Below are 12,764 nucleotides of genomic sequence, written 5' to 3'. Positions count from 1 at the left end.
CTAGCTCCATGTACTGAGACAGAATTTAGAAATAATGTTTAAAGGGGTCATCAGATGCAAAATTCCTGGCTGACTTCCTGGCTAAGGTGTTAGAGCATAAATGTGTGTTGGAAGTGTGTGTACATATCCATCCTACAATGATAAAAATCCACCCCGTGTGTTTTTAAAATCCTGTTTCTCAAATTAAACCATTCCTGTCAGAATGACATAGATCTGCACAGACCCCTCCTACAATAAGAAGAGACCATCTTACCTCTTGCCTCCACAGTCTGCAAACCTTTTAGCACACTGACTGTGTGCTTTTACAACAGCAAGTTATATGCTTGTATAACTATTATATTATTTTTTTATTATTGTGAATGATGTCAAGTTAACAGTTCTGAGAGCAGTTCTGAAGCGGTCAAATAGGGCACCTACACATATCTATGATCTGCTGGTCACGTCGCAGAAGAGAGAGGCGGGGTCAGCAGAGCTCATTAGCATTTAAAGCACCATGGACTAGAATGGTTTGATAAACACATAACTGATTTTGACAGGGTAAAGAAATTGCTTTTTTACACCACCATTGAGACATTTTACCCAAAGTATGTTATAGAGTTCTCACAAAGACCCTTTAAAAATCCTAGGAACTTGTGTAAAATGGTCATCCAATGACCCCTTTATAGCATTTCTTTTTTTTTTATTAAGAAAATGTTTCAGATTTGCTACTTCAAAAGTTCACATTTAATTCAATTGTTATTTGCTGATGTAAATTACTAGCAATTAAAAAGAGTGAAAGTTGTATAAAAAATTACAGAAATAAGTCTTAGTTTAGTAGAGCCTTGCTTATAGACATAATATAAAAGATTCTTATGGCTAGGATAGCTTGGTTTGTGCAACATTTTCACAGCAGCTCAGTCGGAAATTCACTACTGTGAAGTGATATGACTAGCATCTGCACACAAATTATTTTCATTATCAATTGTTATCAATTTTATTGATTTACTGATTATAAATTGATTATAAATGTTGCAGCCCTAGAATGACCTAAGTAAAATATATAGAAAAATAAATCTCTACTGGTGCATACATGTGTTTTATGCCAAAAAGGTATTGCAGCCATGTGATGCACAGGATGTGAGTTCTGCATGCTAGACTCAATCAGTTATTTTTTATTTCATCCATTAATTTTTCATATTTATTTAAAGCAATTATGCTAATTGAGAAACATACCATTATGCTTGACACAATGTTTAACTGATATTATTTTGAGAAATCAGTTTTTACAGGCTTCACCGAACCGGATAGTAAAGAGAGAATGAGCGTAAGGAAATAGCAGTTAAGTTTCACTCTACTTCTTGGCTGCACTCTTAACAGAGGGTTATCTGTGAGAGGAACAAGAGAAGCATCTCTCTTCCTCTATTGCTTTATCACTAATTAACGCAGGCTCGTTCCTCCTGATGAGCTCTGTGTGAAGTGTATGGTTGGTCGCTGCATAATTAGTGGGGTTTTCAGATTTTGCCTTTGATTCTCACAGTCAGAGATGTTGATCCCACCTCACTTTCTCAGCGGGGGCGGACGATTGTGCTGCCGCAGCAATTGGAGCCCCTCACAAGGGGTGGTGAAAAACTGTAAATTGCTCTTCGGGGCTTTTTGTTACCCAGTATGAAACTCACCTCACAAAACAGATAAATAAATCAAGCTCCAGGTCAGAGGCATCTTTAGGAAAGCAGAGTCATCAAAAATGATGCAATTTACCATCCCATCAGTTCTGTCCTGTCCTATTTAAAATCACTATCATACTACTATATAAAATGCTTTTTTATGCTTACACTGACATGCTTATTTTTATTAGTGGTAGTAGTATACAATAGCGTTCTGAATGGTTATTTATTTATTTAAAATATAGATTATTTTGTTTTTTAAAGAAGAGTAAAGTCTCAGTAATGCAGATATTAAAAAAACAAATATTTGTGTTTACAAAAGAAATTCAATACCTATAAAAGCATCCTTCTGTAAGTAAAGCAATAATTAACAATAAAATAACAATTAAAAATGACCAAAAAAATCCAATAAAATATTTGGTTTAAAGGACATTTCCCTTGACCTGTCAGTCACACTGTATTAAATAGTTGTGTATTTAGGAATCAATAAACTTGTCATTTCTGCATTCAATCGGGTCTTGGTATTTTCAATTTATGTGCAGAGGTGCTTGTGATTGGATTATGTGTGGAAACTCACTTTGTATATCAGAATCAATAGCAGGAGAAATGGATTTCTTTTGGTCAGGGGGCCACTGGGGTTTCCTGTCCACTTCCTTGAACCACTGCATGTGGTGTTTAACAGCCTGCCGGAGAGTTTCTCAAATGCTAACAATATTGAACCTCCAACAAGTGGCTAATAGATGTGACATCACAATATCCTTTACTGCAAACCTTCTGTAGCCGTTCTAAGCTTAGAAGATGACATTTTGATAAAGATCTCCCGAGTTCTCCTCACAGACGAGCTGCAAGAAACTTTTGAGGGATTCTTCTTTGACTTCTCGTTATCAGTGGCTGTGATGATATCACACAAGCCCACTAAAACGTTAAGGGCTAGATGTTCACCCTTCCTCTGCTTTAACCTCTGAGTTAATTACATCTTTCCTTCAGGGTAGCATCGTTAGAAGATATGAGACTCATTACAATAAAGCAATGATTTAATAACGTTAACTATTATATCAATGTGAACACTGAGATTACTGTTGGGACAGAGCTGGTAAAAGAAGATATCCATGCCAATGCTGATTATATTTACTGGAATATTTTAACCTAGACTAAAACATCATTTGTGAAATCCATGTGTTTGTATTATTAGAGTAAGCATACAACAAACAACCTATGCTCGCCACGATGGAGATCTAACTGCCTTTGTTTTAACTTGTTGTCTTCTAAAAAACACTAAAAGTGTGAAAAGGAAAAAACACCTGCTATTTTAGGCTGTACTTCTAACACATCTGTTTGTGTGAGGTGGTTGTTTCTCTAAAGCTTTGTGTCCAGCTGAGGCAGGTGTGTTGGGTATATGTGTTAATGGGAGTGGAAAAAACTAATGAGATATATCTCAAGCTCTGGCACAGAACTTACAGTTTCCTTAAATGAAGTCTTGGCAAACCACTCTGTAAAAAGCATTATGGAATAAAATTATATATATATATATATATATATATATATATATATATATATATATATATATATATATAATTTTATTTCCAAACATGCTGTACCTTCTTTCCACATAATTATATTTAATTCTGTGTGAGTTCATGTTCACTCCCAGGCTATTTGAAGATATAACGTAACTATCAAGCCTTTTCTTAACGGTGAAGTAAACAAATATACCCACAGGGCTCTTGTAGGGTGTGGCCTTCATATTAGGTGGTCCACATCAGAGGGACCAAGATAGTCTGTGAGTGGAGATAGAGCACATCCTGGCTTAAAATGACATTTGTTGCTTGATTGCACAGGAGTCCAGTTTGTTATCTAAAGCCTAAAACTGCCAGGGCAAAAGACCGGAAAATGCTGGAGAGCACATGTAAGGGTATTAGACTCGGTTCTAGTCTGGTTGACAGAGCCAGGGAGGACCATTCACATACTTTAAGCCGATCACAGCCAGGTCGGGACAAAATACATGTCCCAGGTGTTTAAATGCTATCTTTCTCTCCCTATTTCTTCAACAGGCATCCATTCACATGTCAGCATGTGGAAAAGTAAATGAAATGAATTTGCAGATTGAATGGCTTGCAAAATACATTATGACTTATTGAAGATAACATGTCATTTAGATATTTCATAGAGCGCATTTGGTTTACTAGAGTAATATGAAAATTAGCCCTATTTCCGTTCTTTATATTTGTAATGAAGTGATTAAGAGTAGAACGCTGTTTGTAATTAATTGTTGCTAGCCTCCTAGCTTGGTTAGGCTTGTCTTTTGGCTTGATTTAGAGGGGTTTGAGCATTTTTTTTGTCTGAGAGAACACGTAGACCGGATGAGGACCAGCTTAGACAGCCTGGGAGATCATTTTAAGTCAGCCAAAACCAGCTTTAGTTGTGTTTTTTCAGCAGAGTTGCTGAGAACGTTTTACAGTCTAATCTAAACCCAGTGGATTCATTTACACCCAATCCTGCTTATTTATTTAAATATAGCATTATATTTATAGCTTTACAAAATAAGATCGAAACCATTGTATGGAATGCTGTAATTAGCATATCCAAACCACCAGAGATTTGAAAATGTGTTAATATCATGAGACATGAGTCAAGAACAAATGTGTGGTATGGATTTGACAAAAAACCAATTGGTTCCATATATAACTCACAGATAGTGGGAATCAATATGGTATTGAATACCTAATAAAGAAAGCATCTAAATTCAGCTTGGGGAAAATAACCAATAAGATCAGTGAAAGGTTAACCTAGGTACAAATTGTTCATTAAATATGAAGTAGTGAAGTGTCTTTGGATGCGTAAATATGGCATTTGTATACGCTGGTCTGTCAGTTTCTGTGTGTATGTGCACGTTAGCGAAAGAAATACTAATTTAGTCATCTAATAAGACTCCTGATACAAACACAGTGATGTCATGTTTGCGTTTCTTCACTGTGAGCACCTGCTCTCTTAGAGATGCATGTCAACACAAGGTTAACGCTTCAAATTGCTCATTGTGGGAATCTAAACATAGGCTTGCTATGAGGGAGAATGTTTTTCTCGTCTTATCGTACTAAGTCTCATTTATTCTTATTATGTTTAGTTTCAGGACATAATTGGCAACGCTAATAAAGCCAGAAATAAACAGGACACCAAATTCATTTTCTGTGATGATTAGCATACATTTTGGTCAGGCAAAACAGATACTCTGTCTGAACAAGGAACAGTTGTGTAACTTTTTTTCTGTTTTTGACTTGTTTCACTGGTCATTCTCTGGGTTAGAGGGAATATACTGTCAATATTTAATCCTGTGTATACATCTTCTGTCACCTCCACCACCCACACCCAATTAATCTATTACATGCAAGGAGACTGTATACCTTGCTACAAATGCGATTTGCTTTCTGCGGATGCGTAGCATCTGATGTCATATAATGAGAGTGCATATACAGGTTTTAAAACTCGACCAGGCTGTGTTTTGTGCCTCCGGGGTTTCTGCACCTCTTTTTCTCTCTTTAAATTTAGTGCAGCCCATGACACACCAGATGAGCTGCTGTGTCTGTGCACTTTTCACAACCTGTTTCACAATCTGTCTGCTTCCCCAACACACACCCACACACTTACACACTACTCATCGTCGAGCTTTGCAGATATTCATTTTTGCATTTTCTACTTGAACATCACATTGTTTTATCTCTGCCGAATGTTTAGGTACAGTCAAATAATTATGTTTACGTCATTAAACTCTAGTTCATTACACATTCCTGACACTCATTCATTTGTACTGTTCACCAGAGGCTGCAAAGTTTTGTCTTTTTAATGTTAATTTAGATGATATATTGTCTTCATTTATTGCATTGTAATTTCCTGTGTAGAATTTACAGTGCCCAGGTTACAAATAACTAGGAACAATGTTCATTTGTAATCTAACTCTCATGAAATGTTCAAATTACGTTATAGTTCATTTAAATATTGTCTAAATTTACAAATGAACACACTTATAATAAATGGCACTCCTTTGATTGAATGTTTATTACTTATGTTCTCTTTGGTTTTCTGAATCACCCTATTATGCAAACCTGCCCTCTAGAGGTCAAACGTTGACATACATATCCCATAATTCAAAATAAGTTCAGACTAGATACAGCGCAATTGCAAAAGTAGCTATAGCTATAGCACTATAATGCATCAACTCACAAACAGCCATCTCAGTTTCAAATGTGACTGTGAAACTGCATATTTACATAAACAATCAAACAAACACATGCACACTTAGTCACACTGCAGGACGTTTATGAAAGTGTCTCCACATGCATCATGTGTGAGTGCTTGTTTTTGCTGATGCACACAGGCAGACACCACTGTGACTTGACTGCAGTGAGATTTTTCACACGAGGCTGAGTATGCTGAGCCACAAAAAAAAAAAACAACAACAACAACGAGAACAAAGAAACATCCCTAAGCAAGAGAGAAGAGTAATCACAATGCCAGGGTGTCTAAAGTCAACAGGAAATGCTGTTTGCATCCCATTTGCCTAATTTGAAATATATTTCCAGTTTAAACAGAATATTCAGCAAGATAAAATCAGGCATGGGGCCAGGTAGATTTAGAGGAGGGGTTAAATGTACAGCTGAAAAGTAAAATAGTTTTAAATAATTCTAGGAAGTCGTTTCAAGATTCGTAACGCAAGTTATTATATTCTGAGGAGTGTGAAGACCACTAAGTTCCCAGAAAGTAAAAGAGGTTGATCTTGCTCTTCTTTACAATCAAGGCCTTTATGAAGGTCTAGGAATAATATTTGACAAACGTTAGCAATAGGAAAGAGTGACAGCAGAAAGAGTCCAACATCAAAGTGTACAGCTTGAAATAAACGGTACAGATGGTTCAAAAACTAGAAGCTGCATTGTTTTATTGTCACCTTACTGTTGTGTTTGGCCTCAAATGCAGTCAGCGTCTCTATTAGAGGTGAGCACACATACATAAACAGATTCTGAATTTGCTGATCTGCTGATGTCAGAACAAAAATTATATGATTCAACTATGATTTGTTTTGAGTCTTGTGCAGAGGTCTTATTAAGGTGAATGTCTAAAAAAGCAGTAAATGTGTTTTATTAACCTCTGAGGCCTCATTTACCCATCTTTTCCGCCTTTGTAATAATCTACATAATTGCGTCTGTAATGTCTGCACCAGTGGATTGTGCCCTCGAACTATTTATATTTATGATGCGCCAGAGTGCAGTTTAGAAATTGCTATAATCCTGGTTTGTCTTGTGTCTGTATATATGTTTGTGCTGTACAAATGATTAATGTAGATGTATATTGTTATTCTTTAAAGTTATTCTTTGAAAACTAAAGCCAAACTTTTTATGTTTAAGGCTTAATCTGATAAGCAAATGGTTTTACTGTAAACATAATGAACAAAATCTTTCAAACGCCAAAATAATTTATGCTGCTGTCCACTTTGAAACTAAGACCATACTTTTTTACGTTAATTAAGTTAATTGTGTAAATTATGGTCTTTGTTCTCTCTAAAGTAATACTCTATGAATGTTTATAATTAAATTAGCATTTAATGAATATGTATTCAACAGTTACTTTGAACAGCTCTTTTAAATACATAATGTTGTGTATTGCTATTATTGAGCATTAAAGCGGCTTCAGGAAAACTGCAAAACCTCACAGAAATGTAATGGCGAGAAAGTCCAAATCTTCAAAAATACTGAACCAACTGAGAAAGAAAAACAGCAGGACACCCGTAGGGCTGTGAATTCATGTGCAAACAGTAAAGAATCAATCCATGCACATACAAACCCACAAGCAAGAACGGAGGCAGTGTTTGTTTGTATGTGCATGGCTAAACTGATCAGCTAGTTTTTATGTGCAGTGCAAACACATTCATATTAGGTCCATTAAATGATGTTTTAGATGAATACATGTTGTGCATATAATGTTACAAGACACTAAACAGTATTGATAAATGGGATTAAGTACCTATATGGGCATATTTTTTCGTATTTTGCTTAAGATGCTAACTGTATATTACATGTGACTTTTATGCAGTGTCAAAATATGTTATTTCACATAGTAACCTTTTGTTTTTCTGTCTCTTTCAGAGCCATGACAGTATGGTGGACTGTTTGAGTCGAGTCATGCTGCACACAGCCGTGTCTTGCTGGCAGCCTTTGCTGGGGCTGGCCCTGGTGGCCGTGTTTGTGGGTTCCACTCTGGCCTGCCCCGCTCGCTGCGAGTGCTCCGCCCAGAGCCGCTCTGTCATCTGCCACCGCAAGCGCTACAATGCCATCCCAGATGGAGTCCCAACTGAGACAAGAATCCTTGATCTCAGCAAGAATCGCATTCCGGCCGTCAACCCTGATGACTTTTCTGTCTATCCACACATAGAAGAACTGGATCTGAGTGGGAACATCATTGCCTACGTTGAACCCGGAGCCTTCAACTCTCTCTACAGCCTCCACACACTGAGCTTAAAGAGCAACCGTATCAAGCTCCTCTCTCTAGGCGTCTTCTCTGGCCTCTCCAACCTGACGAACCTGGATATCAGTGACAACAAAGTTGTTATTCTGGTGGACTATATGTTCCAGGACCTGCGTAACCTCAAGTCATTAGAAGTTGGAGATAATGAGCTGGTTTACATCTCCCATCGGGCCTTCAGTGGACTTTTGTCCCTTGAGAGCCTGACGCTGGAGCGCTGTAACTTGACGGTGGTGCCTACAGATGCCCTGTCCCACCTGCACAACTTGGTGAGGCTACATATGCGCTACCTCAGTATTAGCTCTCTACACCCCTACTCATTCAAGAAGCTGTTCCACCTCCGTCACCTAGAGATCGACAACTGGCCATCATTAGATTCTGTCCCTGCTAATTCTCTGCATGGCCTCAACCTCACAACGCTTTCCATTACCAACACCAACATGTCGGCTTTCCCTTACCAGGCTCTTCGCCACCTGCCTTACCTCATACACCTTAACCTCTCCTACAGTCGTATCCGGACAGTCGAGGGTGGACTGCTTCAGGACCTGGTGCGATTGCGTGAGCTGAGGTTGGCTGGGTCTCAATTGGTATCCATTGAACCGTACGCTTTCCAGGGCATCCGCTGGCTTCGTTCGCTAAATGTGTCCCACAACCGCCTTGATACCCTAGAGAGGGGTGTATTCCATTCTCCTGAGGCCCTAGAGGTGCTGCTGATCAACAACAATCCTCTAGTGTGCGATTGCCGACTCATGTGGTTGCTGCAAAGGCGCCATTCCATTTCTTTTGGAGACACCCAGCCCGAGTGCAGCACTCCCGAAGGAATTCATGGACGACCCTTCAGGGAGTTCAAAGAAACACTGCTATCTTATTATGTGACCTGCACTAAGCCGAAGATCCGGGAAAACCGGACTCAGATGGTGTCCGTAGAGGAGGGACAGTCGGCCCGCTTACACTGCAGCGCAGAGGGGACCCCACGGCCCACTATTTCCTGGGTCACCCCTCGCCGGAGGCACCTGACCAATAGGAGCCATGGCAGGGTGATAGTCCACAACAACGGCTCGTTGGATATCAAGGCAGCGGAGGTTCAGGATGACGGTGTGTATATGTGTGTGGCCTCTAACACGGCAGGCAATGACACACTTATGGTATCACTGGCAGTGAAAAGTCTGGGCTCGCTGTATGCCAACAGGACCCAGCATTACACGGATACAAGCAATGCCACTGCCAATGGTACCAACCTCCCCAATGTGACCTTTGGCCTGGACCTAAAGACTATCTTAGTTTCTACAGCCATGGGCTGTTTCACATTCCTAGGAGTGGTTCTCTTCTGCTTCCTGCTCCTGTTTGTATGGAGTCGAGGAAAAGGCAAACATAAAAACAACATTGATATTGAGTACGTGCCACGCTCAAAGTCCAATGGGACCTCTGCTGAGGAGGCGGACCAGGGTGCTGGGCCACGTCGCTTTAACATGAAAATGATTTAAGGTGTTGAAAGTAATACAAGTGGGAATTTATGCTGATCCTTGTTTCACAAATGCTACCTGGAACAGGACTCCTTCAGACCAATGCCAGGAAACTCAACAGTCCCTAAGGTTCAATCCAGGTTTTGGTTAAGCTTGGACTTCACTGGATGTGCAAGGGGAGTAATATGTGTCAATAATGAACCACTTTCAATTTGTATGAAACCCTCTTGGTAAGAGGGGATGTTCACCAACACTCCAACACAAATTGTGTACAGAACCGATTTGTAAAATTCAAGTATTACTCTTATTTGCCGAGGCTCGCACATGCTTTCTCACTGCGACCAACAGATGATCGGGGATCTGTTCTCTCCCTCATTATCCTGCATATATGTACGTAATGCTCAGTTATGTATGTGTATGTTAACATGTATAAACACTTTCTTTTGTTGCATTGTTCCCAAAATGCAATGACCGCCAAAATTTACATTTCCCTTGATTCGAAGGAAATACTGTGTGATCAAGCCATCGTCTCGCTACTCAAACTGTTTGAGGATGGAGGACAAAGGGCTTTAGAGGGTGTGAAATGTTACTCCGGGAAACATGTGTGCCGTTTGTCTACCCCAAGTTATTCTCCTGATATGAAGAATATTATATTTGTTTATAATCTGGAAAAAAAGAAGAGAGATTATTTATTAACAAAGGCCTTTACGTTCAAACTCAATAATACAAGGTGAAGATTTTCAAATGGTTTAAATTCATGATTTTTCCCCTATAATTTTGCTGCAAGTATACACATTAATTAATACACACCAATTTTAGTTGTGCTCTTGTCCATTTCTGTGACTCTAACCCCTCATCTGGTACAAAATACAAAATGTCTCCATTTACAGTCAAGCTACCATTATCTTTTTTTTTTTTTTTCCTTCCCTAGTAAGAAATTCTGACTTTGTTGTGGTAGTTTCTCATTTTGTTGTTGAATCATTTAGATTGTAAACAGTTCAAAGTAAAAGAAAAAATACATGTATGTGGAATAAAGAATATTGATTTGTATTCTGATGTTGTATTTAGACTTATCTAATTGCATATATATTAGATTTAAATTGATATTTCACACTACAAAGTAAAGTGTTCCTTCGGATGTGGTATATTTGATACACTTTGAAAGACAATTTAATTACATATAATTTAAGCGGTTTGCATATAACTATGCTGTCCAAACATTGTTAGGCAATCTGAGGTTGAACTAAAGAAAATGAATCAGGGAAAATGTATGTGATGAAGCGAATGTTGCTGAACTAAGATACTTTGCATGCATTATCTCCACAACAGGAAGCACGTTATCTAGAGAAACATCTCTAGAAAAGCTGTTAACCCTGTGACATGAGGGAAATGAAAAGGCAAGATACATCCATCATGCTACATCTATCCTACGACTATCATGCCGATGAACAATGTGTTGAGAAACAGACTAGGCATGAAAATCACAGTGGATGATAGAACTAATTATACAAATTGACAAGGGAGAGATGTTTTTTATTGCTTCTTAATTGTTAGTTAGAACTTTTTGTCCTCTTTTTTTCCCCATAGTCTTTCTCTAAAGAAAGTCAGAACGCAACCATATGAAGTTACGTGAACAAGTGGTGTCTCTGTGTCTTAAAACCAGGTCTAGAAGGCTATGCACTAACCGTAAAGCCACCCATCAAAGCAGAATTCACACTACTGCCAAGGGATACCTAATTTGGGACCCCGGTCTGTTTTGTAACTCTATTGATTTCCCTAAAGGCACTATGGGGTTACTGGCCAACATTAGGAATATTCTAATTTCTCTAATCTCAGTCAAACCCAAAGGACCATATGCAAAAACTTTTTCGTCGGCCCTTTTCACTCCTTTTGGTCTGTGTTATTGCGGTCCCTCTGGACAGAAAGAAGGACACTCATGCTATTGCCTGAGAAAAACTAAAATTAGGTTGACTACGGTTAATGGGTCAGATGCTGCCATTTTCAACTCAAGGGGATTAGAAAAACTACTCCACAAAAACACACTCACAACAGCACACATAGACGTCCCTAAATTAATCATCTGTGACCTATTAAGTCCCTACAAAGTCCTTTCTCAACTACATGTCTAACACAAACTTTAAATTTGATGTGTTTAATATTATGGTCTTATGTTCAACATGGCAAATCCCTTGAAAGCATCTTGCCTGTCTAATTCTTTGTGCTTGTCACAGTATGTCTGATATTTTGTCTCAATATTCCTGATGCCACTTTGCAGGCTGTGCCCTAGCACCATCAAAGTGATTTTGACTTCTAGATTAGATTTCTTTATACACATTAGACAATTAAATTGCATTTAAGTTGTATTAAGTACAACTTAACACACATCAAATTGTATTTTGTATTTGCAGTACTCTATGAACTCAATTTGTTTAGTTAGATTTATTCACTGTCTCAAACAGTTACCATCTGAATGTACCAATACTTTTCTAATCTTCTGATATTTGTTAAATGTAAAATGATATTTGGGAATGATATTTGAGGTGTCAACAAAAAGATTCTACACCTAGTTCTGATAGACGATGTCTATTTTCTTCTGTTGTTTTATACAATTTGACTTTGTGTTAAAAAAAAGCACATACATCAGCTTGTTCATTAGAGTGCAAATTTAATTAGAGAAACCCTGTAGGGCTGTGACTGAGGTACTGAGGAATATCTTTCAGGATGTCATACAGAAAAAAAACATTTTGCATGACTGAGTTTTATTTATGAGGTCTATAACTGTGTTCCAAAAGACCTCTGAGGCACCACTGACAATCTGAAGATGACTGAATTATGATATGTTTACGCATAATGTGTAATCTACTGTGTGGTGCAGATCCTGAATCAGGTAAATTTCAGGTAAAGTATCACATTATTCCTATCTTTTTTTTATGAAATACAGAAGCTGCTGAAAGAGAATGTTTTTCAGGTAAATACAGTAGTGTATAGTTCATGAAACAAATGTTGCAGAAAAGTGGTTGTGACTCATTGTTTTTAGTAGAGTTAGAAAAGGTGAAAACATTTTCTATTGTTTACTGTTTGATAGTCGACAGCATGAGACAATGAACAAATGACACTTAACTAGTGAATTAAAAACACACAGTACAGCTAG

At 38.1% G+C, this 12,764-nt stretch overlaps 1 protein-coding gene across 3 annotated transcripts in view; it reads left to right on the top strand.

Annotated features, from left to right (window-relative positions):
- lingo2 (leucine rich repeat and Ig domain containing 2) overlaps positions 1-10,663 on the top strand; it is a 201,287-nt gene extending 190,624 nt beyond the window's left edge. For all 3 annotated transcript variants that reach the window (XM_043256502.1, XM_043256500.1, XM_043256499.1), the window contains one exon: positions 7,775-10,663. In XM_043256502.1, the coding sequence (XP_043112437.1) occupies positions 7,787-9,634 (1,848 nt within the window). In that variant the 5' untranslated portion in view covers positions 7,775-7,786 and the 3' untranslated portion in view covers positions 9,635-10,663. The remainder of the gene's footprint in view (positions 1-7,774) is intronic.
- Positions 10,664-12,764: the final 2,101 nt, after the last annotated feature.

The sequence above is a fragment of the Puntigrus tetrazona genome, chromosome 14, assembly GCF_018831695.1.
Source record: "Puntigrus tetrazona isolate hp1 chromosome 14, ASM1883169v1, whole genome shotgun sequence".
NCBI lineage: Eukaryota > Metazoa > Chordata > Actinopteri > Cypriniformes > Cyprinidae > Puntigrus > Puntigrus tetrazona.
The sequence above is the reverse complement of the archived record's forward strand: the minus strand, read 5'-3'. Positions and strand labels throughout refer to the sequence as shown.